This window comes from Eulemur rufifrons, chromosome 7, assembly GCF_041146395.1.
Source record: "Eulemur rufifrons isolate Redbay chromosome 7, OSU_ERuf_1, whole genome shotgun sequence".
Taxonomy (NCBI): Eukaryota; Metazoa; Chordata; class Mammalia; order Primates; family Lemuridae; genus Eulemur; species Eulemur rufifrons.
In genome coordinates, this window is record NC_090989.1 from 132,360,091 (window position 1) to 132,386,713 (window position 26,623).

The 26,623-nt window shown below is 39.7% G+C and overlaps 2 protein-coding genes across 2 annotated transcripts in view; one reads left to right on the top strand and one right to left on the bottom strand.

Annotated features, from left to right (window-relative positions):
* Positions 1 to 21,214, bottom strand: part of NKIRAS1 (NFKB inhibitor interacting Ras like 1) — a 29,956-nt gene extending 8,742 nt beyond the window's left edge. The window contains exons 1-3 of the mRNA XM_069473298.1: positions 21,019 to 21,214; positions 13,736 to 13,846; positions 4,629 to 4,870 (exon numbers count right to left, since the gene is read on the bottom strand). Coding sequence (XP_069329399.1) covers positions 4,629 to 4,870; positions 13,736 to 13,829 — 336 coding nt within the window. The 5' untranslated portion in view covers positions 13,830 to 13,846; positions 21,019 to 21,214. The remainder of the gene's footprint in view (positions 1 to 4,628; positions 4,871 to 13,735; positions 13,847 to 21,018) is intronic.
* Positions 21,215 to 21,365: 151 nt separating this feature from the next.
* RPL15 (ribosomal protein L15) lies at positions 21,366 to 24,214 on the top strand. Its single transcript, XM_069473299.1, has 4 exons — positions 21,366 to 21,421; positions 22,096 to 22,277; positions 22,718 to 22,854; positions 23,623 to 24,214. The coding sequence occupies exons 2-4, from the start codon at positions 22,106 to 22,108 to the stop codon at positions 23,926 to 23,928; spliced, it is 615 nt and encodes a 204-aa protein (XP_069329400.1). The 5' UTR covers positions 21,366 to 21,421; positions 22,096 to 22,105; the 3' UTR covers positions 23,929 to 24,214.
* Positions 24,215 to 26,623: the final 2,409 nt, after the last annotated feature.

Sequence of the window (26,623 nt, forward strand, 5' to 3'; positions counted from 1 at the left end):
TCCCCAACACGTTCTACCAAGCCAATATAACATTGATACCAAAACCAGGAAAGGACACAACAAAAATAGAGAACTACAGACCAATTTCTCTCATGAATATAGATGCAAAAATTTTCAATAAAATACTAGCAAATCGAATCCAAGTACTTATCAAAAAAATAATCCACCACGACCAAGTGGGCTTCATCCCAGAGATGCAGGGGTGGTTCAACATACGTAAATCTATAAATGTAATTCACCATATAAAGAGAAGCAAAAACAAAAACCATATGATACTCTCATTAGATGCAGAAAAAGCATTTGACAAAATTCAACACCCTTTTATAATAAAAACGCTTAACAAAATAGGCGTTGATGGAACCTACCTAAAAATGATATGAGCCATATATGACAAACCCACAGCCAACATCATTCTGAACGGGGAAAAATTGAAAGCACTCCCACTTAGAACTGGAACCAGACACGGCTGCCCACTGTCCCCATTACTTTTCAACATAGTATTGGAAGTCCTTGCGAGAGCTATCAGGCAAGAGAGCAAAATCAAGGGAGTCCAAATAGGGAAGGAAGAGATCAAACTCTCACTTTTTGCTGATGATATCATGCTATATCTGGAAAACCCCCAGGATTCAACCATGAGACTCCTGGAATTGATTAATGAATATAGCAAAGTCTCAGGCTACAAAATTAATATACACAAATCAGAGGCATTTATATATGCCAATAACAGTCAATCGGAAAACCAAATTAAAGACTCAATACCCTTCAAAATAGCAACAAAGAAAATAAAATATCTAGGTATATACCTAACTAAAGAGGTAAAGGACCTCTATAAGGAAAACTATGAAACACTGAGAAAAGAAATAGCAGAACTTGCAAATAGATGGAAAAATATACCATGCTCGTGGATCGGAAGAATCAACATTGTTAAAATGTCTATACTACCCAAAGTGATCTACAGATTCAATGCAATCCCTATTAAATTACCAACATCATTCTTTACAGACATAGAGAAAATAACTATACACTTTGTATGGAATCATAGAAGACCCCGTATAGCAAAAGCAATTTTAAGCAACAAAAACAAAATGGGAGGTATTAATTTGCCAGACCTCAAACTATACTACAAGGCCATGGTTCTTAAAACAGCCTAGTATTGGCACAGGTACAGGGACACAGACCAGTGGAACACAACAGAAAATTCAAATATAGATCCATCCTCATATAGCCACCTAATTTTTGACAAAGCAGGAAAGAATATACTCTGGGGACAAGAATCCCTATTCAATAAATGGTGCTGGGAGAAGTGGTTAGCCACTTGTAGAAGACTGAAACAGGACCCACAGCTTTCACCTCTCACAAAAATCAAATCACAGTGGATAACAGACTTAAGCCTTAGGCGTGATACAATCAGAATTCTAGAAGAAAATGTAGGAAAGACTCTTACAGACATTGGCCTAGGCAAAGAATTTATGAAGAAGACCCCCAAGGCAATCACAGCAGCAACAAAAATAAATGAATGGGACATGATTAAATTAAAAAGCTTCTGCACAGCCAAAGAAACAGTCCAGAGAATAAACAGACCACCTACAGAATGGGAAAAAATTTTTGCATACTACACATCAGATAAAGGACTGATAACAAGAATCTATTTAGAACTCAGGAAAGTCAGCAAGAAAAAATCAAGCAACCCTATCAAAAAGTGGGCAAATGACATGAATAGGAACTTCTCGAAAGAAGATATAAGAATGGCTAACAAACATATGAAAAAATGCTCAACATCCCTAATCATCAGAGAAATGCAAATCAAAACCACAATGAGATATCACTTAACCCCAGTGAGAATGGCCTTTATCAAAAAAACCCAAAACAACACATGTTGGCGTGGGTGTGGAGAGACAGGAACACTAATACACTGCTGGTGGGACTGCAAACTAGTGCAACCCCTGTGGAAAGCATTATGGAGGTATCTTAAACAGATTCAAGTAGACCTGCCATTTCACCCAGCAATCCCATTATTGGGCATATACCCAAATGAAAAAAGGTCATTCTTTAACAAAGACACATGTACCCGAATGTTTATAGCAGCACAATTCACAATAGCAAAGATGTGGAAACAACCCAAATGCCCATCAATACATGATTGGATTAGTAAGCTGTGGTATATGTATACCATGGAATATTACTCAGCTATAAGGAACAATGAAGATACGACATCTCTATGGTTCTCCTGGGGAGAGTTGGAACCCATTATATTAAGTGAAGTATCCCAAGAATGGAAAAACAAGCATCACATGTACTCACCAGAAAATTGGTTTCCCTGAACATCACCTAAATACACATCTGGGAACGACACTAATCAGATATCAGACTGAGGTGGGGGTGGGGGAGGGGATGGGGGTATGCCTACACAATGAGTGCATTGCGCACCGTTTGGGGAATGGTAACGCTTGAAGGTGCTGACTCGGGAAGTGGGGGTGGGGAAGGGAGGGATATATACCTACATGATGGGTGCAACGCGCACTACCTGAGGAACAGACACGCCTGGAGCCCTGACTTGGGGGGAAAGGCGGTACATGGGCAACGTATGTAACCTGCAATTCTGTATCCCCCATAACAATAAGATGAAATAAAAAAAAAAAAAAAAGAATCTTAACCACCAAAAAAAAAAAAAAAGCATGCTTCAGGTACAGGATCATGGTGGTTAAGGCCAGTGGTGGGAACCAGACTTCACTATAGTCCTTTTTACATATCATTTTCATTTTTGAACCATGTGCAAACATTACCTATTCAATTTTTAAAAAACCAAACATGAAAATAAATAGATGCAACTTAAGCCATATCATGCCCTTCCTTTGCTCAAAACCAGTGGCTTCCGAGCTCACTAAAAGTGAAAGCCAAAGTGTTGCCTTCATTTCCTACAACACACCTTCAAACCCACCCTGGTTTCACTGCTGTTTCCTGAGCATGGCAAGCAAACTTCTGCCTCAGATCCTTGCACTAGCTATTTCCTCTACCTGGAACACTCTTCCTCCAGACATCAGCTCAGTTCCCTCCCTCCTCACTTCCTTTAAATCTCTGCTAAAAGTCACCTTATCAGGAATGCCTTCCCAGGTCACCCCACAGAAAATAGTGCCCTCACTCCCCAACCTGCTTTACTTTTCTACAATGCCTCATTCTTTATAACGTGTATTTATTATCTCTCTCCCTCCCTCTCCCAAAATAGAAGCTGTATGAGGATAGGGACTTTGTTTTGTTTGTACTACATTCTTTGCACCTACAAAAATGCCTGGTACATAGTAGTAGATCAATAAGTATTTGTTGAATTATTATGCTTAAATCCCCATAATATAAGGAAGGTACTATTATCCTCATTTTATAGATAAGGAAACTGAGGCAGAAAAGCCAAGAAGCCAAGCCAAGATTTGAGTATCAAGTATGGGTAGTTCAACTATTCTTTCAATTTTGGAGGAGCAGGGAGGGGAATGTGGAGGATACCCAAGAAAATAATTACAGCATTTACCTGTTTAGATGGGAAAGATGGGAAACAGGTGGAAGAGGAAGTATCATTCCTTTCCTTTTTGTATCTTTTGAAGAAACCTTGTGAATAATTGTATCTATTCACAAAGTAAATAGTATTCAAAATAATAAAAATAAAAAATCAACACCAGATGACCTACCACAGATAAATGGTTAAACAAAGTTGGGTACATCCTTACCATGGAATACCATTCAGAAATAAAAAGGAATGAACTATTGATGCATGCAAGGACTTGGATGAATCTCCAGAGAATTATGCTGAGTGAAAAAAGCCAATCCCAAAAGATTACATATACATGATTCCATTTATATAACACCCTTGAAATGACAAAATTATAGAAACAGAGAACAGATCAGTGGTTAGTAAGGGTTAAGGAGGGGGTGGGGATGGCATATAGGTTAAAAACACCTAGCCAGTGCTATTAACTAGTACATTACATGGTTCCCTAGATGATGAAGAGTCAGCCATGCGAAGATCTGGAGAAAGATTTGAGATAAGCGAGTTCCGGGCAGGGGAATAAGCAATTGAGAAGGACTTAACAGGAGAACAAAATCATCATGCTGGAAAAACAGAAAGTAGACCAATGTCACCATAATGAGAGAGGAGAAGAATGATAAATATGAAAAGGATATGCATGGGCCAGGTCACCTAAGGCTTTACAGACCACAGTAAGGCATGCAGGTCTTATTTTTAAGTGGTAAATGGGTTGCATCCAATAATTATTTATTAGCCCCCCCCCCCCCATTTTTTGTAAGGCTGAAGACAAGAATCCTATTTAGCCAAGCAGAGCATAAAAAGCCCACGGAAACAGTGATCCCAAACAACATGTGATGAGCCAGGTTAATACTTGAGATGTGGAGTCATTAAAACACAACTTGTACATGTAATAAGCTAAAGACAGAAAGTCAAATGCTGGTCTTGACTGAATTCAGTCAGTCCTATATTTCCTGGGCTAAGAAAAAAATTATGATGGTTTTACAAATACTCAGAATATAATTTAATGGTTTTAAAATATTTAAACTACCCAAAAGTCCATGCTATAATTTAAATGATATAATTCACATTTGGCATTTTTAATATACCCACTTACCTCTTTTTTGTCTTTGAACTTATCAATTTCTTTCTTCAGAAGCTCCACTCTTTGAAAGGATTCAAGGTTATTCACACTGTACACGAGAACAAAGCCATCAGCAAATGAAAAATAATGCTTTGGCAGCTCCACGCCTTCCTGCAGGCCTCTGGTGTCATAAAGGTGTAACTGTTCCTTTACTCCTCGATCTGTTTCCACTGAAGCCATATACACATCTTCCATTGTTTCGCAATCCACCATTCCTGGGATTAAAAAGAAATTACTCTTTTTGGATAAGCCAGTGTTAATTATTCAGCATTTTCATCTTGTCCGTTAGAAGCTGGCTTTCTAGATTTCCTATTTACCACTTATAATAATCACATTTCTATTTACTAACTTCTTGAAAATGGAAAGCAGTGGTTATAGTAAATAAAGTTCTTTTTAAAAATATTTCTTTTGTATAAAAATGAAAGTAATAAAAATCTAGCAATAAGATTTACTATTACATATTTTTAAAAAGTAACTGTTATAAGACTCAAAGAACTTACTACTAAAATTGGAGTCTTAAATGCTGGTTTAAAAAGTAGCTTCAATAGCTAAATGGCCCCATTTTCTTTTCCATCAGAGCCAAGAACAAACCTGGGGGAAATTTGCTTTTTTTTTTTTTCCTGTAGAACACCCACTATTTTTCCAGGGTCTGTCTGGCCTGAGCACCAGGCCTTTAATTCCCAAGAACCTACTGGACACTTTTATGCAAATGTCCTGCAAGCACTTCAAACCAACCAAACCAAACATGTCTTCTCTCCCCACACCTGTTCCTCCTTGCTTTGTTCCCTTGATAACCACCCACATGGGCTGTCTTAAGAGTTCTCCTTGAACAAGGGAAGTGTGAGAGAAAGTTAACCACAAACCAGCCAGCCACTCTACTGCTGAAACATCTGCTTAATCCATTGCCTCCTTCTATTCCCATTGGCTTGTTATGTTCACCTGAACTACTTACTGCACTAGCTCAGTAAACACCTGGTAAATACCTCTTATCCTTCGAAGACTGCTGAAATGTCAACTGTGTGGACCCTCTCCTAGTTATCCCCTTCCCTCCTTTCTATTCCCACATGCCTTGTACAGGTAACAGTCTTTCCACACTATCCCCTCCAAATGAAGTGTAAACTCCTCAAGAGCCAGGACTATGGCTAACCTATCTTTGTAGCTCTGAGGACTAACAAATTGACTTACATACATAGAAGGTCCTTAGTAAATGTTTGCTGAATGAATGACTGAGTTCATAACTGATATCCCAATTTTAATCCCCTTCTTGCCTGTGATCTTTTAAAAATGCATTTTACCACTTTGTTCCATCTGTGCAGGTTTTCCCTCTTCAACTAGTCTGTAAATTCCTTTTTTTTTTTTTTTTGCCTCCACGTGAGAATGCATTTAAGTTCCTTGAGTGAAAGGAACCATTCTGTGTACACAGTAAATATTCAATAATCCTTTATTAATAAAAGAATTAAGGGGAGAAGATTAACACTTTGAATTTTAATGAATAGTGGAGAGGCATATGATACGACAGGTAAGGTATAATCCCAGTAACCACCTTCATATTTAAATATGAGCTATATCCAGAAGTAAAATCATATGGATAATATCCTATACCAAAAAAAAAAAAATCATACTATGTTATAGTTTTTTAAAAACTCAGGTTATAATTTTCCTAAACAACCTAAATACTGTAGAATGATTTGTTCCAGATGCCTTACATGAAATGTCCATAAGTATTAGATTAAATAAAATCTCCGTATTAGGTCAAAAGAATAATCATGTAATAAGACACAGATTGGATCATGAAAAACCAAAAATTTACTTTTATCAACATAGCTCTTTACATTAAGGTTCAGTAAGGAAAAATTATTCATAAATTTGATCACATGTATGTGTGTCTTTATCACCCTATCATAAACTAAGCCTTAAGGAACTTAAAGGTTGTTTATTAAGACACAAACTTATTGGGCTTTGCTTACATAGAAATTTAAAAGCAAAAACTACCAAGAGTTTTGCCATAATGATGTTTTATCCACCAAAGGCCAGTTTAGTTAACCCACCCCCAGTTCTCCCTCATTAAGCTTAGAACTTCTGATATTTTGTGACTATATAGATCAACTTAAGTCTTGACTCTTCCATTTGCTCTCTAGATCTCCTCTCCCATTCCAGGCTGCTGGGCAACTGCCCCTCTCCCACATCAGTAAAAGACTAAGGGTGCAACCTCTGGAGAAGGTAAAACAGAGGATGTTTGGACTGTAGGATAGAGGGTACGAGTTCTATAGTGAAAATGGAGCAATTAAGTGACATGCCTACACACATGCTGAATGTTGAATTCCCCCAGCTCTCTTCCCTTTTTCCTCCCGAAACTTTGGCAGCCAGGCCTTTATCCCCACACAGGGGAATCTGGCCATTGGAAAAGAAAAAAATCCTAAACATAGTGACATCTAGGGTTCCCCAACTAATGCCCCAGCCGGATCACCTTGATGAAGCTCAAAGTCATGAACCCTAGCCATATGCTTAGAGCTTCCAATTAGCTTTTTAGGTGTCCATTCTTAATTACGAGTAGATAACCAAGACTCACCAAACAGCTGAAGAAAATAGAAACAATAATTAGAAAAGAGCACCACAGAGGAAACAAACTATGCAAAGAAAAGAAAAATAAACAAACAAAAAAAAAAAAACACTACATAATATCAAAGGAATAAGATAGTGCATCCATAAAGGACAGGATACTAAGAAATAAAAACTCAACAGAAGGGCTGGAAAATAAAGATGAAGAAATCTTCTAAAAAGTAGAGCAAAAATATTGAGAGATGGAAAAACAGGAGAAAAGAAATAAGAAAATTAGAGGACAAGTCCAGAAGGCCCAGCATCCAAAAAGAGAGTTCCCAAAAGAGAGAACAGAGAACGGGGATGGAGGAGGAAACATCAATAAAATAATTCAGAACTAAAGAACATGCATATCCATATTGAAAAGGTCCACTAAGCGTGCAATACAACAAATGAAAACAGACTAATTCTGTGAAATTTCAGAACACTGGTGTATTAGTCCATTTGTGCTGCTACAATAAAATACCACAGACTGGGTAATTTATAAACAGAAATTTATTTCTCACAGTTCTGGAGGCTGGAAAGTACAAGATCAAGGCGCCAGCAGGTTTGGTGTCTGGTGAGGACCCAGTCTCCACTTTCAAGATGGTTGCTGCATTCTCCAGAAGGGTCAAATGCTATGTCCTCACATGGAGGAAAGGACAGAAGGGCACACCCTTCCACCTCAAGCCCTTTATAAGACTAATAATCCTTCATGAGGGCTTAGTCCTCATGAAGGCAGAAGGCGGAGCCTCATGACTTAATCATCTCCCAAAGGTCACACCACTTAATACCGCTGCACTGGGGATTAAGTTTCAACATGAATTTTGGAGGGACACTATCATTTAAACCATAGCAATTGGGAACAAAGAAGGGAGCCTACAAGAGCTTCCATAAAGAAAGCATCAGGATTCATAATGGCACCCAGATTCTCAAAAGCAGCACGAGAAGCAAGAAGACAACAGAATCTGGTAAAGCTGAAGATACACACCCAGCAATTTCACTCCTAAATGTACACTCCAGAATTTGTCACCTGATAGCCAGGACACATGTACAAAACTATTCATAGCAGCATTATTTCTAATAGTTCCAAACTAGAAACAACTCAAATGTTCACCAAGATAGAAGAGAAAGAGGTAGTTTCATATGACAGAATACTATACAGCAATGAAAATTAACCAACTACAGCTACTATAACAAAACGGATATTGAGAAGCAGCAGCTAGACAGTGAGGCATTTATAAAGTATGATTCCATTCATATAAAAATAACCTATACCATTTAGTGACACACATATATGTGGCAATAAAGAAAAGAATGATTAACCAAAAAGTCAAAGGAAGGAGTAAGTTGCAATTGGAGAAAGGAACACGGGGCGGGGTGGGGGGGGCCCACTGGCGTGTCCTCAATATTCTATTTTATGATCTGTGTGGAGATTAGTGAAGGTTTGTCTTATAATTATTTATTAAACCTGTGGTCCCCAACCCCCAGGCCATGGACCAGTATGGGTCTGTGGCCTGTTAGGAACTGGGCTGCATAGCAGAAGGTGAGCAAGCGAAGCTTCATCTATATTTACAGCTGCTCCCCATCGCTCACATCACCGCCTAAGTTCCACCTCCTGTCAGATCAGCAACAGCATTAGTTGCAGGAAAACAAGCTCAGGGCTCCAACTGATTCTGCATTATGGTGAGTTATATAATTATTCCATTATATATTACAATGTAATAATAATAGAAATAATAGAATAATAATAGAAATAGAAATAATAATAGAAATAATAGAAATAGAAATAGAAGTAATGTACTTAAATCATCCTGAAACCATCCCCCTGCTTCCTGATCCGTGGAAAAATTGTCTTCCATGAAACTGGTCCCTCGTGCCAAAAAGGCTGGGGACCACTGCATTAAACCATACATGTAAAAATATTATTTTCAACCTAGAGTTCTATACACATCAAAATTATAATTCAAGTGTGAGTATAAAATAAAGATATTTTCAAATATGAAAAGCCTCAAAAAATGTATCACATACATTTTCTCAGGAAACTATTTGAGGAGACCCTCTATCAAAATTAATACGTAATCACAGAAAGAGGATGACATGGCATACAGAAAACAGAACCTAAGGCAGATTGAGCACAAAAGGACTCACAAGGAGAAATAGATACATACATATGTAAATAATTATTCAGAAGCCCCAGGATTATGACTAACCTGCCAAGCACAGAGGGCACTTTGAGGGCTGTCATCACCCAATATCCTGTTCCATTGTATAAGCTTTTCAAGCCCAGTAAAGTACTAGAAGATATGCTCCATTAAAAAAAACGGTATAAACCAAAAGAAGAAAATCTAGGAAACAGGAAATCAAAACCAAGCACAAAAATAAAGGGAAGTTCCATGGTGACAGCAGTGCAGTAGATAAAAGAATAGATAGCTCTGGAAGGATACAGCCAAGGGAAAAAAAAATACATTATCTGATGGCGGTGACCTCATGGAAAATTAAGAAACATTTGGACTATATGAAAACAATTATCAAAAGGTATAAACAAAAGATTGATAAAGCAAATATTAGCCTCAAAAAAAAAAAAAGAAAGAAAAAAAGAAAAGGAACAATTATAGTACACTATACTGCTCAGCTGAGAATACAGTTGACCCTTGAACAACACAGGTTTGAACTGTGCTGGTCCACTTAAACATGGACCTTCTTCCACCTCTGCCAGCCCTGAAACAGCAAGACCAACCCCTCTTCTTCCTCCTCCTCCTCAGCCTAGTCAAACATGAGGATGATGAGGCTAAAGACCTTTATAATGCTCCATTTCCACTTAATGAATAGTAAATACACTTTCTCTGTCTTATGATTTTCTTAGTAAAATTTTCTTGTCTGTAGCTTACTTTATTGCAAGAATGCAGTATATAACACACACAACATGCAAAAGGTATTAATCAGCTGTTAATGTTATTGGCTTTAAGGCTTCTGGTCAACAGTAGGCTATTAGTAGTTAAGTTTTTGGAGAGTCAAACGTTATACACAGACTGCATGCAGGGTTGAGGGTTTGGTACCCCTGACTGCTGAGTTGTTCAAAGGTCAACTGTACTGCATGTACACATGCCAGTAGCTCTCAAAATGTGGTCTACAGATGCTTTGAGGTCTCCTTTCAGGGGATCCACATGGGCAAAACTATTTTCATAATAACACTAAGACATTTGCCTTTTCCACCGTATTGACATTTGCACGGATAGTGAAAAAGCAATGGTGGGTAAAACTGCTGGCACCATAGTACAAAATCAAGGCAATGGCACCAACTGTTTTAGTAGCCATTAGATTCTTTACCAGTTTGTACTTGTAGTTAATTTTAAAAAAAAAAAGCCAGTTTCACTTAACAATGTCCTTGATGAAGCAGTAAAAATTACTAATTTTGCTCACGCCTGTAATCCTAGCACTTTGGGAGGCCGAGGCGGGTGGATCGCTCGAGGTCAGGAGTTCAAGACCAGCCTGAGCAAGAGCGAGAACCCGTCCCTATTAAAAATAGAAAGAAATGATTTGGACAGCTAAAAAATCTATATAGAAAAAATTAGCCGGGCATGGTGGCGCATGCCTGTGGTCCCAGCTACTCGGGAGGCTGAGGCAGGAGAATCGCTTGAACCCAGGAGTCTGAGGTTGCTGTGAGCTAGGCTGACGCCACGGCACTCTAGCCTGGGCAACAGAGCGAGACTCTGTCTCAAAAATAAATAAATAAATAAAACAATAAAACAAATAAAAAAATTACTAATTTTATAAAATCTCAAACCTTGAGTATATACCTTTTTAATATTCTATGGGATTAGATAGGAAGTATGCATAAAGCATGTCTCCATACGATTATTGTAACTGTCTCCAGGAAAACCTCAAGTGTTTGAGTTGCAAGCTGAAATAGCCACTGCTTTTAAAAAGAAGGAATGACAGAAAAACTATGGTTATTCAGAATATTTGATATTTTCTCAAAAATTAATAAAGGGAGCCTATCATTTCAAGGAAAATAACCATAGTATTTATTGTCAATGATAAAATTTGAGCTTTCAAGCAAAAATTAGAATTGCATCCATCACCATGAACTTGTATAGCTTCCCAATAATGATGAGGATTGGTGGTGATATTAACAAATGTGATATGGAAGATGTGATTATCTCAGTGAACCAATATTTTCCAAATGAGCAATTCATAATGTTAAAAAAAAAATTGCTTGGGTAAAAGACCCATTTAAATTGCAGGATTGGCTGGAGCCTAGGAGTTCAAGGCTGCAATGAGCTATGATTGAGCCACTGCATTCCATCCTGGGCAACAGAGTAAGACCCTGTCGCAAAAAGTAAAATTTAATTTAATTTAATTTAAGAAGTAAAAAAATAAAAATAAAATAATAAAGTACAAGATCAATCAATGAGATTTTAATGTAATATAACAGAGTACAAAAAGTTCACTGATAATGATTTCAGGTTCCACACTGCAATACCTTTAAGTAACCATCACTTGTTGAGTTTCAGTGAAATGCCAAAATAACCACAATTATCCGGAAAGGCTATTAAAGTACTCCTCCTACCTTTTCCAACTACATATCTATGTGAGGCTGAATTTTCTTCACAGATTTCAATGAAAACAACATATCACAACAGATTAGGTACAAAAGCAAGTAGAAACAACAATCCAGCTGCCTTCTCTTAAGCTGGACATTAGAAAGAGTTTCAGAAATGTAAGTCAATGTCAGTCTTCTATTTTTTTATTTGAAAATATATTTTTCATAAAAATGTTATCTTACCATGTAATGAGTTTATCGGTGTCATTTTTTTTCTTTTCTTTTTTTTTTTTTTTTGAGATAGAGTCTCACTTTGTTGCCCAGGCTAGAGTGAGTGCCGTGGCGTCAGCTTAGCTCACAGCAACCTCAGACTCCTCGGCTTAAGCAATCCTACTGCCTCAGCCTCCCGAGTAGCTGGGACTACAGGCATGCGCCACTATGCCCGGCTAATTTTTCTGTATATATATTTTTAGTTGTCCATATAATTTCTTTCTTTTTTTTTTAGTAGAGACGGGGTCTCGCTCTTGCTCAGGCTGGTCTCGAACTCCTGACCTTGAGAGATCCACCCGCCTCGGCCTCCCAGAGTGCTAGGATTACAGGCGTGAGCCACCGCGCCCAGCCTATCGGTGTCATTTTTAAATAAAAATAGTAGTTTAAAAATTTCTCAGTTTTATTTTATTTTTTTTTATTGGAGACAGAGTCTTGCTCTGTGGCCCTGGGTAGAGTGCAGTGGTGTCATCGTAGCTCACTGCAACCTCGAACTCTGAAGCTCAAGCGATCCTCCTGCCTCAGACTCCTGAGTAGCAAGTTGGGACCACAGGTGCATGTCACCACACCTGGCTAATTTTTCTATTTTTAGTAGAGACAGAGTCTTCCCTCTTGCTCAGGCTGGTCTCCTGCCTTGGCCTCCCAGAGTACTAAGACTGCAGGCATAAGCCGCCATGCCCGGCCTCAGTTTAAATTTCTAATAAATACTGAAAGATATAACCTACATAAACAAAAGCTGTTTGGGGTCCCCAGTAAAGAGATTCTCAAAAAGTTTGAGAACTGCTGGCATAGGCATTATAATAAAGACCAAATATAGATTTAACCACAATTGTTAAACATGTTAAAGTTAAAAGAGAAGAAGAGCTCATCAAAATGGTTATGGTTAATAAAAAATAGAAATGCACTCTAAGCTACTTGCCAGAGATAAATGCTTTGACAATCTACATTTACTTATCTAACAAACCTTGTTTCATTCTAACCTGTAATGTCTCCTCCTTACTAAACCATGACCTCCTTAAATCCAGAGAGGCTGTATTCTTCACCTCTGTAACCCCACAAGGCTTCATCACAGCCTGTAACATATAGCAAATATTTAATTATGTGACTCAGTACATGAATAAATGAATGAGACAAATAATTTATAATGAGATAAATCAAAAAATTAGGCCATACTGCAGCAAACAGCTGTTTCTTCCATTTTTAAAAATCTATACAGCAGCATTGGAAAGTCATGTTTGAAGTAAGGAGGAGAGATCATTCAATGTATTCTTTTATTTATCTGTCACCCAGGCTTGAGTGCAATGGCACTCTCATAGCTCACTGTAGCCTCCACCTCCTGGGCTCAGTGTATTGTTAAGTCAGTGATTGTAGGATTCCTAGACCACCATTCATTATGTAAATACACCGGAAACGAAACCACATATGTACAAAGGAATACATAGCCGTATCTATCTATCCATTTTTCTTACCTGTTATAACTTACAGCAAGCACTCTTGAATTTCACTAAGATTGTTTTTTCCTCTCTCCTTGTTTTTCCCTCTTAATCTCTTGACTTCTATGACTCTTTTGGTCTCTTTGGATTGCACCTCACTTTTGTGTACCATCAACCATCTTTAGTATAGCATGATCAACAAAAGACCCCTAACAGTTCCCAGAATCTAGAGAGAAACTAGAGAAAAATAATCTTACCAATAGTATGATTCCCATAAAGAAGCTGCTCCAAAATTGCAGTTTTCCCCACAGATAACAATCCACAAACCACAACCTTGCAGCCCTTCCCCATCTTCTCTCAGGATATCACTGTGAAGAGGATAGAAGGTTATTAAAAGGACATATAGAATAAGGTATATATCCTTCCAAACCCCATTCCCCAGTCTCCCATTTGCTTCCTTAGAGCAATCAGTGGTCTCAGTTTCTTATATATCTTCACAGAGATAAACTAGATAAATATAAGAATAAATGGACAGATATGAATACATGTTTGTTTTCAAAAAGAATAAATACATTTTATACGAAGAATATTTCAATACTGATTAAATCTATAGGAATGCAATAGACTCTTAGATTAATCCTTGAAAGAGACTGCCTACTCATCAATATTTACCTGGAAAAATAAACATTTAAGTAAACACTTAAAAAAATTATCTTCATGCCTTTAAGAGATGAGAGTCTCACTATGTTGCCTAGGCTGGATTCAAATTCCTGAGCTCAACTCCCACCTCAGCCTCCCAACAGCTGGGACTACAGACACAAGCCACTGTGCCCAGAAAGTTAAAATTTTTAGATAAAGACTCGCCCTCTTAGCGCAGTCGGCAGCGTGTCAGTCTCATAGATAAAGAATGGACGTGATTTTTAAAAGAAACATTAATGCCATTCATGCTAGTCTCAGTCTTTTCTCGGGAGAGTGAGAAATTGGATTTTGGTAGTCACATGGGCTTTCTCAGTCATACTTCTTTTTGAGGAAGAATAAATAATGTTAGAAAAATTGCACAAGCACTTTAAACTGGAAAGAAAAGGAAAATTCATTTCTCATAGCTTCCCAACTTATATCCAAGGAAGAACAAGCTCAGGTGATATTTCCTTCAATTTTCTTCAAGGCTTTTGTTTTCCAGAAGGCAAGGTACCAGAAGCTAAGTCAGAAAGGAAAAAAGGCTCATTAAATGCAACAGAATAGTCTGATAAAAGAATTCAAATGTCTACATTGCTTTTTGCCATCTCCCACCACCTCCTCCTTTCCCCCAGTGCTTCCTCCCCAGAAGTGAACATGCCATAACCCTGGCTAACAAGGACACCACAACTCTTTGCAGTCAGAAACAACTATAACAACAAAGTTTAAATAAGCATTCTGACACAAGAGATGCTGGGTATCTTTTTGCATTCATATGCTCACTGGACTGTGACAACTAAAAACCCAACACAGAACACAGCTTTTTTTTCTTTTTCTTTTCCTTTAGAGACAGGGTCTTGCTCTGTCACCCTGGCTGGCATGCAGTGGTAAAATCATAGCTCACCACAGCCTCGAACTCCTAGGCTCAAGTGATCCTCCCACCTCAGCCGTTTTGGGACTACAGGTGTGTGCCACCACACCCATCTAATTTTTTATCACTATTTTTTGTAGAGATGGGGTCTTGCTATGTTGCCCAGGCTGGCTCAAACTCCTGGGCTCCAGCAATCCTCCCACCTCGGCCTCCTAAAGCTCCAGGATTACAGGCATGAGCCACCTCACCTAGCTCCCAACACAGAACACATCTCAATAGTGGCAGAACAGTTACTTTTGTATGCATGTGTGTTGCACATAAATATATATACACACATATATAAATATATATATATATTTTTTACCAATACTGAAAACATTAAGCAACAAATGAACTTTCCTCAAGGTCTTCTCTACTGTATTTTCAAAGTCTGTAATTAACTTTTTATGCACCAAATCACACACACCACTAATCTGCTGATGCAAAAAATTTAATGCTACCATTTTTGTAGTATAATAACATAGCACTCATTTCCAGAGCAGTACATGGCATTTTACCAGTAGACAAATAACCATTGCTTATGTTATATAACCATTATTTCCTGGGTGGCATGCTTCAGATTCTTCCAAATCTCCCAAGAATATTTATCACTTCCTTCCATGAGAACCAATTTTCTTAGGGGACTTTCTTTTCTTTATATTTTCAACATAACTGCTGCAATAGAAAAATTCTCAGCTTTTATTTATATGGGCAGAGCTTTATGTAGCATTGATCATCTATGATATGGCATCTCCTATACCTGTAATTATGGCCTATTTTAAAAGGTTTTCTATACATACCTCTGAATTTATGATTAATTTAATGTCACCTCATTTATCATAGGATTCTACTCTCCCAGCATATTGTGATTTCCTTGTAAGTTATGATACCATTGAATCATTCTTTCAAGGTTTTTAATATAATAATTAAAATTTAAAGGAACCTGCTATGTAGGCACGTGAGAAGAGTTTGAAAAAGGAATAAATCTGCCAGAGGTTGGGAAAAATGATGGCCGCACAGCACAATTCTGTCAGAAAAGGTTGCTGTTGGAATCTAAGTTCTGATTTTTCTATTGTTATTTCCTTTCCTCTGAAAATGTCTTTAGCCCTAGTAGAATTTCTAAATATCAATCCTGGCCCATCAAGAGGGAATGACTAAAAAACAAAAAAAATTATCAATCTTTATTTCCTCTCCCCTTCCTGTTCAGCTGAAAAAATGCCCCTTTATCACACAGTATGCCAATCTTCAAAAAAACTCAAGTGCCTTAAAAGGGCAGGCACACACCGTACCTGAGCAAAGCACGCAGCCATAAGGAAAAAACACCCAGGTCCTCTGTAAAAGGGAGGCACGTATGAGTGCTAGGGACTGCAGCAAACTGGAAAAATGCTTGAAACCAACAGAATTCTGAAAAATTCAGAAATCAAATATTCCAAAGAGTCTTTGGAAGTAGTTTTAATAAATACACTTTAAAAGTGGTCCACTAGGCCGGGTGCAGTGGCTCACACCTGTAATCCTAGCTCTCTGGGAGGCCAAAGCAGGAGGATCACTAGAGCCCAGGTGTTCAAGACCAGCTTGGACAACATAGCGAGACTCCATCTGTATAAAAAATAAGAAAAATTACCTAGACATGGTGGCCCGCACCTACAGTCCCAGCTACTCCGGAGACAGCCAGGAGGATCACTTGAGCCCAGGAGTTCAGAAGCTGCAATGAGCTGTGATCGCGCCACTGTACTCTACCCTGGTTGACAGGGAAAAACCCTGTCTCTAAAAACACAATAAATAAAAGTAGTACACTACAATTGTACTTCCATCACTCACTGATATTAGGATTAATGGATAAAGTTTGCTAAAAATATATATTATTTTGTATTTATATACAAATAACTTTATTTCTATGTGTGCATAAATAAATTGGGGAGTTCCTTTCAATACTGCCAGAGAAGTCTTCATCAAGGGCAAATAGTAAAAGTAATTGAATAGAGATAGCTCAAAACACTAAATAAAGATTTTTTTAGGAAGGAAAGGGAAGAGATAAAATAGACCTTGTTAAATATTTCACACTATGAAAAGGAAAACAAATATGAAAGGATAAGTATGATTAATCAAAGTAGCTGAAATACGCCAGGTTCCTGGTTGTCTTCCAAATGGGAACCAATAATGCTACATAAAGCAGATTAGTGACCTGCTACCATCAATTAAAAAGTATTAATTCTCCAGCCTGAACAAGAGCAAGACCCCATCTCTATAAAAAATAGAAAAATTAGCCGGGCACAGTGGTGTATACCTGTAATCCCACCTACTTTGGGTGGCTGAGGCAGGAGGATTGCTTGAGACCAGGAGTGTGAGGTTGCAGTGAGGTATGATGATGCCACTGCACTCTGTTGTGGGCAACAGATCAAGACCCTATCTCGGGCCGGGCGTCGTGGCTCACGCCTGTAATCCTAGCACTCTGGGAGGCTGAGGTGGGAGGATCGTTTGAGCTCAGGCGTTCGAGACCAGCCTGAGCAAGAGCGAGACCCCATCTCTACTAAAAATAGAAAGAAATTATATGGACAGCTAAAAATATATATAGAAAAAATTAGCTGGGCATGGTGGCACATGCCTGTAGTCCCAGCTACTCAGGAGGCTGAGGCAGGAGGATCGCTTGAGCCCAGGAGTTTGAGGTTGCTGTGAGCTAGGCTGACGCCGTGGCACTCACTCTAGCCTGGGCAACAGAGTGAGACTCTGTCTCAAAAAAAAAAAAAAAAAAAAAAAAGTATGAATTCTTAAAAAAATTAACATCTAATGTAACATTTTGAATAACATTACAACACACATACAAAACTACCTTATTTTCTACATGAGATCCCTACAGCAGTAACTCACATTTCACATAAGGAAGTGGTTCTCATGCTTACATATACTCAGATTTACAAATAAAAACTACTTAAAAGTTTAGATCTATAAGCATTACAATATTTTATAATTCCAAAATGCAATAAATGTATAAACCATTTCCTTCCAAATACAAAAAGGTAGTCATCTGTGGTACCCTGAATGGGCACTGAATCATATGAACAGATCCTGGGAGTGACCAAGCCTCTTAATTAAATCTAAGTTTCAAGAGCTTGAAAGGTTCCAAAGTATATGGATGACCTTTAGGTTCCTTTCAACACTGTGATGCTATAGTAGTGGAAACTGCTTATCCAGAAAATATATCAACACTGAGGTTAATGCAAGAAGCACTAGTTATCGCTACTTGACACAGTTCCCATGTTAAGAAACTGCTGGACAATGAAATTCAATCTGTGATCTATTAAACCTCATCCGATATAAAAGAGACTGTGATTAACAGGCAAGATCCAGTGCAGTCTCAAATACATACTACTTAGCTTTCCTGGCTAATCAATAATGTTGCTAAAGAATAAATACATGACCTGGTCCATTCCCGTGGAAAATACTGAGCTTTGTCAACATTCTCTTTGAAGAGCCATCAGAAACAGCTCCTGAAAATTGTCAGCTGTTGCTCTATGTAAGTGGATCATTCTATTTTTATAAGTAAAACACCACTTTTTTAATACAACTAGTAAAATATTAATACTGAAAAACTGTTAATATCATAGAAGAGATGTTATAAATCTCTAAATAATCATCACATGGGGAAAACATCTACACTGTGTACTTATGTAAACATTATGTATGGGGTGTAATACTTTCACTTATCCATATATGAATACATTTTACATACATAAACATATATTCAAAGAGCTCTGCAAACAATATTGCACATAATAAAATGTAATAAGCAAACTCCAGCTTACCATTCTTTTATTCATTTACCAAATATTTACTGAGGGTTTACCACAATATCAGGCATTAAAGACAAACTAGGGGACAAAACCAGAAATGATCTGTCTTCAGGAATCTCAAAAATCAATTGGAAATATGAATCCAAATCTTGCAAAACTAATTGAGACACTGCAAATTGAGAAACAAAACTAATTGATAAATTAGCAGTGATTATTCACATTGCCTGAATCTTCTTTCCAGTGATTCATCCGACTTTGTAGTCAATCATCTTTAACTCATTTCTCTCGCATCCGACATTCGATCCACCAGTAAATCCTGTTACCTCTACCTTTGAAATACATCCAAGGCTGTACTGCTTTATCACCTCCTTCACTACTGAAATGTCTGAGTGAAGCACCATCTTCTCTCACCTGGACTCCCAAAGATGTCGATATCGTACTCCCAAAAATGTGTATGTCACTTTACATTGTGAAAGGAGTTTTGTGGGTGTGATTAAATTAAGAACTTTTAGATGAGGAGATTATCCCGGATTATCTGGGTAGGCCCAATGTAATTATAAGTATCTTTATAAGAGGGAAACAGGGGTGTTGGAGAGGGGAGAGGGAGCAACTTGAAGCTGTGAAGATGAAGGAAACTCTCAGGCAGCAGGCAGCCTCTAGAACCTGGAAAAGGCAACGAAATATACCTTCTAGTACCTCCAGAAGGAACATTGTCCTACTGACACCTTGACTTTAGCCTAGTGAGATTTCTGATCTACAGACTATAAAATAATAAACTTGTGTTGCTTTAAACAAGTAAATTTGCTGTAATTTGTTACAGTAGCAATGGAAAACTAACACAATATTAACTAGTCTCTCCCTTCCACCTTTTCTTTCCTTTTAGCCTCAAAGCAGCAATCCAAGTTACCCCTTAAAATGCAAGCCACATGAAGTGGCCCTTCTGCTCAAAACTTTCCAACGGTTTCCAATCTAAGGCAGTTTGAAACCCAACACCCACATAAGAACCTTCACCTCTCTGACATCATTTCCTACCTTACCCTATGGTAGATTCCAGCGACACAGTTTCCTTGCTGTTGTTCCTCTATTAATCCTGGCACGCTCCAGCCTTGGCACTTTTCCTTCTGCCTGAATCAGTTCACCACCCCCATTCCCAGGCTCTTACCCTTGAGGTCTTTTCTTAAACGTTACCTTCCCAAGAAAGCTTACCCCGAACATTCCATACAATATTGCACCAACAACATTCCTCCTTCCCTTTATTGTTTTCCTCAGCGTTTATCACCAAATGCAATACATAGTTTACATATGTTTATTGCCCGTTTCCAAGGAAGCTAGAATTTCTGCGTTCTTCGCTGCTGCGTCTCCAGCAGCTAAGGCAATGCCCGGCACATAATAGGCACTTAATAAATATTTGTTGACTGAACCAATGAACCAGATGAGGACTCTTTCAAAGATAAAGCTGTGATTTTTTTTTTTTTTAAAGGAAAATATGAAGTGTGTGTGGGGGGAGGGCGGGCGGGGGGGGGGGGAACCAAAACCGCTAATGATTTACAAGGTAAATATGATTCTCTTAAAAAGCCCTGGCCACATTTAAACGTAGAATTTGGAAAGGAACTAAAACCATATGACGGTTTTAAAAATAAAAATATTCTGGAGACACACACATACACACACAAAAAAAGCCAGTAAACTATTTCTCAATAAAGAACGCAACGCAAAATGCCAGCATTTTCTCGGCATTTCTTCCCAAAACATTTGCACCTGCCAAACAGGCTTGGCAAATAAATACTTTGCTTTTCTGAAAAAACTGCGGTTCTCACGTTAGCAAATCTGGGACCAAATCCGTACGCAGGACAAGCGCGGAAATAAATGCCCGCATCAACCGCCTCCCGGACCCTATTTAGGGCAAAATCTCTTGCACCTGGCGCCCGCGAGGGCTTCGCGCGGAAGAGAGAGGAAGGGTCGCGGTGCCCGGCCCCCCTCCGACCCGCGAGGCCCCGGCTCCACGAAGGCCTCCCGTGGGGGCTGGGGAAGCGTCGGGGGGCTCTGTCAGCGCCGTGCTGGACCGAGATTCCGGCGCCTGTCCTCTGGGGGCGGGAAAGGGACAGCGCCATTTGGGGGAACCCGCAACGACTCCTCGAGTGAAGAGCCGACAGTGCGTGAAACAAACCTGTACCCTCCTCAGACCCCGAAAACAGCGGCGCGCAGGCTGCAAGGCTCCACCGCAGTCCGCGGCCACCGACTTTGGAGCCTGGCTCCTATGTTGCCTACTCCTGTGGCGGGACAAGCGCAGACGCTCGCTTGCCTGCCGAGACCTCACCGCCAACTCCCTCGCCCCTCGAGATACCCCTGCCAGTCAGACTAAATCCTGCGCAGCGGGGGCGGGACAATAGGGGAGGCTGCGCCGAACCCGGCAGAACTCCGCCCACTGGCTCACCGCCGGAACTACATGTCCCATGAGGCTCTGGGCAGCGGCGGCTTCCAGCGGAAGGAGGCTCGCTGGGGTGGGGGAGGAGCCCAAAAGGGATTGTGGGAGAAAGGCTCTTTCCTTTCCGTCTGGCGGCAGCCATCAGGTAAGCTGCGTTGGAAATCTTTGCTCTCTCATCCGCCTTTGATCACCCTCCGCCTTAGCCATCCAGGCCCGGGGACCCTGCGTCCTCGAAGCTACGCCTGCCTCCTGTGCAGCGAGACTTCGGTCAAGATGCGGGGCAGCGAGGGAGTGGAGAGGCGGCCCCCGGGGCGGGTTGGGGGAAGAGGTGATGGCGGCGCGAATTCGAGTTGGGCCCGGAGCCTGAAGGAGGCTTGGAGCTGCGGGATGGGAGGTCGGGCCTAGGACGACTTAAAGCGAGGCCGGCTGATTGGGTGGACTAAGTGCTTTTTCCTTGAGAGCTCACCCTCGGCGGCAGCACCTTCCCCTATGGGGTTGGCGATGTCTCCTTGGGGGGCCAGGCCTTGGGGACGCCGTCTGCCGCAGCTACTCGCCACCTGAAGTGCTCGAGTCTATCTCCGCTCATTCGTGCAACAAAAACGTGCTGAGCGCTTCCCCGCGCTGGGGTTTCGAAGGTGACTGGACGCCGCTTTCCGTGGGCGCAGAGGTGGGGGGGATGGGCTAGATGTTCCTTGCAGTTGGTGCAGAGCCATTTTAATTTCCAGCGGTTTCCTTGTGGTTGGTGGTAAACTAAGATGAACGGGGTCTTCTCATTGTACATTAAAGGAATGATAATTAACAACCAGTTTTATTTCAAAGGTAAGCCAAGATGGGCGCATACAAGTATATCCAGGAGCTATGGAGGAAGAAGCAGTCTGATGTAATGCGCTTTCTTCTGAGGGTCCGCTGCTGGCAATACCGCCAGCTCTCTGCGCTCCACAGGGCTCCCCGCCCCACCCGACCGGATAAAGCGCGCAGACTGGGATACAAGGCCAAGCAAGGTACGTGATCTCTGCGTGGATGCTTGAATGAAATTATTCTCTTTCGAGAAAAGCCTGAAACCCTCGCCCCAGTGGCTTCCTTCGCAAAGGTTTTGGCAGAATAGTGCTAACAATAGTGCAACGCGGGCAATTTGTTAACCATTTACTGTATACACTGTTGCCTAAAGTAACGGATGTGTCAGAGATTACACATCTGAAAGTCTGGTTTAAAGGAAAATAAATGATGTATCTCTTTGGGATTAACGTAAAGTGCTTTGAAAAACACCAGGTGTGGTTTTTTAAAGTAAGTCTCATAACCTGGTATTTTATTGGTTTTTATCTTTATCAGATAGTATTTAAGTCACAGTCTGAAATGTATTTGATGTTGCATTAGTGACACGTCATTGAGTCTTAGGTTTAATGGCTTTCTATGAGACCACTAATTTTTTTGGTGTGTATAGGTTATGTCATATATAGGATTCGTGTGCGCCGTGGTGGCCGCAAACGCCCAGTTCCTAAGGGTGCAACCTATGGCAAGCCTGTCCATCATGGTGTAAACCAGCTAAAGTTTGCTCGAAGCCTTCAGTCTGTTGCAGAGGTAAATGGTTTTGAGTAGTAGTTGTATGGACTACTTGGGGGTAGTGGGAGAGAAGGATTTAAGCAATTTTTCTGATTGTACTTAGGTGAGCTTTATGTGCATAAAATAGGGTTTGTGGTTTTTGCTTTACTAATCTTGGTAAAGGGTAGTTACTGTTAAAAACTTTGTCGTCTTTATTAATCTGCATGTATATGTATGTATACACTGAAAGTATGTTATGATTTGCGTGAACTGGTGGAATTTAAGCTTTTGAAGGGCAGTAAACTGTCTCAGCACGTTTACCTGAGTGTATAGAAGCTGTATGTGTTTTGCTAATCTTCTGCAGTCAGTTCAAGGTTTTCTTGTGGGTTAGTAAATTAAGCTGTGTTCTACTGTAAGAGGTGGCCAACTATGGCTTGTCTCTTAAGACTTTCATAGAAAAGTCTGCTGATCTCTCAGTTGTAATTATATTATGAAAAGACAGGGTCCCCAAATCCTAGATTTTGTTAGCCAGATACTAACATTCATGCGTTAGTCGGGGGAGTAGTGATAAGAAGGAATGATGTGTTTCAATCTAAGTATGTTTATGTGTGTTATTTTAGCAAGACTAGTTTATCTCATACTTAATAGTGCCAATTTCTAGGGGGAGGTACTTAGTAAATATTTGAGTAGTTAAGTGAAAAGCCTCAGTCTCTTGTTTAATGGTGAACGACAGTGAAGAGTTAGAATTATAATTTGCTACGCTAGGCAATGTGAGAGGCTGACCTTACGCCTTTTTTCTTATTCTAGGAGAGAGCTGGACGCCACTGTGGGGCTCTAAGAGTCCTGAATTCTTACTGGGTTGGTGAAGATTCCACGTACAAATTTTTTGAGGTTATCCTCATTGATCCATTCCACAAAGCTATCAGAAGAAATCCTGACACCCAGTGGATTACCAAACCGGTCCACAAGCACAGGGAGATGCGTGGGCTGACATCTGCAGGCCGCAAGAGCCGTGGCCTTGGAAAGGGCCATAAGTTCCACCACACTATTGGTGGTTCTCGCCGTGCAGCTTGGAGAAGGCGCAATACTCTCCAGCTCCACCGTTACCGCTAATATATTGTTTGTAAAATTCATACCCAATAAACAATTTAGGACGGTCATGTCTGCTTAAAGGTGTTATTTGTCTGTTAAACTAGTCTGCAAATTGTCTCATGAATGCTTTGTCAAATTATGAAGTTAAAAGTGCAATAATGTTTGAAGACTATAAGTGATGGTGTATCTTGTTTCTAATAAGATAAGCTTTTTTTGTCTTTGGTTTATCTTATTAGGGAGTTATATGTCAGTGTTTAAAACATGCTGTGTGGTAAAATAGGTGTAAAATAAATTCCTTAAAAGAGGAGTGCTACAACTACCTTGTAGATTTGTTTGGTGCATGTGGTGAATCCTACAGCTTTACTGGGATGATGGCAATGCTCTGGTTTTTTAATTGGGTTTTGTTTAGAAATTCGTAGGGTGGAAGGAGGATATCCTAACCCTATGTTGTCATCATATGTAGAAAAATGTGCTGTCATGTAGAGCCCACATTAGATTTAATCCAGTGTTCCATTAGTTTCTGAAAGAAAAGTTTCCGAAATGCCACCGTTTTTCAGATCTGAATGAACTTGTTGCAAGAGGCTTATCTTACAAATGAAACAAATCTGGATTAACCTAAAAATTGGCTCAGTCTCCACTGGACCATTTAAGTTAATGTAAGAGATGAAAGCTGCTCCTGATTCAATCCCATGGCTCCATGAAATCTAGAGTCCTGAATTCTATACATAGTAGACAGTAGTGGTGTTTACACTGTATTTTGAAACTGATGGAAATTGAATGTTAGACAAGTGAGAATCATTAACTTTATGTTGGTAAGCTAGTAAGCCAGTGGCCATTAGGTAAATACCTTTCAAATGTGGGGTGAGAAAATTAAAGTCACCTTTAATCAAGATTTTTAAATACTTACCTGTAACGCTAATTTGTGACCATTATGAATCCTCTAGCCACTTTAGGGGTAAAAGTGTAGTTGGCTGCTTAAAAGTATGTATCATTCTCAGTCCATTCTTAACAAATCATCTTGGGTCAAGCCAGTCCGTAAGGATACAGGGAAGCATCATCGTTGGTGTCAATATAGATTCGTGGTTTTCAATCTAACCTTACATATCTGCGTTTTGTCCCTGATCAAAGTACCCTAAAAATCCTTAGCCTTTCACAAAGTTGGGCCATCAATTGTGCGCTCACCTTCACACTCACCTTCCCGCCACATTGTGTTGCATTTATGTTTCATGTGTTCAGTGAATGAGGCTAATGATCCCAGGGTAAATTTGAGTGTGAGGGAAATACAGAAGAGGGGTTGCTCCATTTCCTTCAAATTCTGGGTTTGCTGACTTAAGAGTAGGTAGTTTGATTTCAAAATCCAATTGATGGTTTCCCTGAACCAATTTTTCTGTAGGGGTTTCAAAAGGCTCAGCTAATCAATTTCCAGAAAATGTTAGTAGGCTCATAAAACTTATTGAGACCTAAGACCTAAATTACTTTCTAAAAAAAAAAAAACTATACATTTGGGTTTTGTGTAGATGTTGTTTAATGAAAGGAATAAATGTCTATTAAACTAAAACATGGATCTTCTGTTATCTTTTTTCATTTAGTGCTAATTTACTTCAAGTACCCTAACCTGCAAAAAAGTATCAAGATGTGATGGTAGAAATAGTTAACATAATTTGAGGGAAAATGTGTAGTCTTTAGTGTTCTCTCTTGGTCTTTGATCATTGCATGAGTTACAAAAACATTTCAACAGTGACTCACGCCTGTAATCCTAGCACTTTGGGAGGCCAAGGTGGAAGGATTCCTTGAGCCCAGGAGATCTAGACCAGCCTGGCAACATAGCAAAAGAGGCCATCTCTGCAAAAAGAAAAAAAAAAAAAAACCTAAAGTTTTTATCTGAAACTATTCCGGATGCTAATTTGCGAAGGAGAAGGGAGGGTTTGGGCTAAAGGTCAGGATCATCTGTCTACAAGAAAGAGGACTTGCTCGTGTCCTTGCTACCCTACAGTTTTATCTCCACGTGGCAGCTGGAAGGATCCTGTTATAAAGTGATCATGGCACTACTGTGCTGGAAATCAAAGTCATAATAACATCTGTGATCTTCCCCTCTCCTACCATGTGACCTCATGTCCTACTGCTGTACTCACTCATCCCAGCCTCCTTAATGTTCCTCAAACACACCAAACGCTCTTTCCCTACCTAATGCCTTTATGACGGGAAAACTTTCTCCAGATGTCGCTTTATTTAGTATTCCCTGACCACCCCACGTGCTGTTCTCATTTGCTTTAATATTTCTATATCAGCATGTAATTCAAACATAAGTTGATTATTCAAATTTTCCTTAGGAATACAGCAATTGGTTTCTCACAGCCCCACAAGCTATATATATATATATATATATATATATATATATATATTTTTTTTTTTTTTTTTTTTTTTTTTTTTGAGACAGAGTCTCGCTTTGTTGCCCGGGCTAGAGTGAGTGCCATGGCGTCAGCCTAGCTCACAGCAACCTCAAACTCCTGGGCTTAAGCGATCCTACTGCCTCAGCCTCCCGAGTAGCTGGGACTACATGCACGCACCACCATGCCCGGCTAATTTTTTCTATATATATTTTAGTTGGCCAGATGATTTCTTTCTATTTTTAGTAGAGACGGGGTCTCATTCTTGCTCAGGCTGGTCTTGAACTCCTGACCTTGAGCGATCCTCCCGCCTCGGCCTCCCAGAGTGC

Coding starts and splice junctions, on each gene's coding strand:
- RPL15 (XM_069473299.1), top strand. CDS start 22,106: ATGGGCGCATACAAGTATATCCAGGAGCTATGGAGGAAGAAGCAGTCT. Junction 22,278..22,717: donor GGGATACAAGGCCAAGCAAG/GTACGTGATCTC, acceptor TGGTGTGTATAG/GTTATGTCATATATAGGATT. Junction 22,855..23,622: donor GCCTTCAGTCTGTTGCAGAG/GTAAATGGTTTT, acceptor TTCTTATTCTAG/GAGAGAGCTGGACGCCACTG.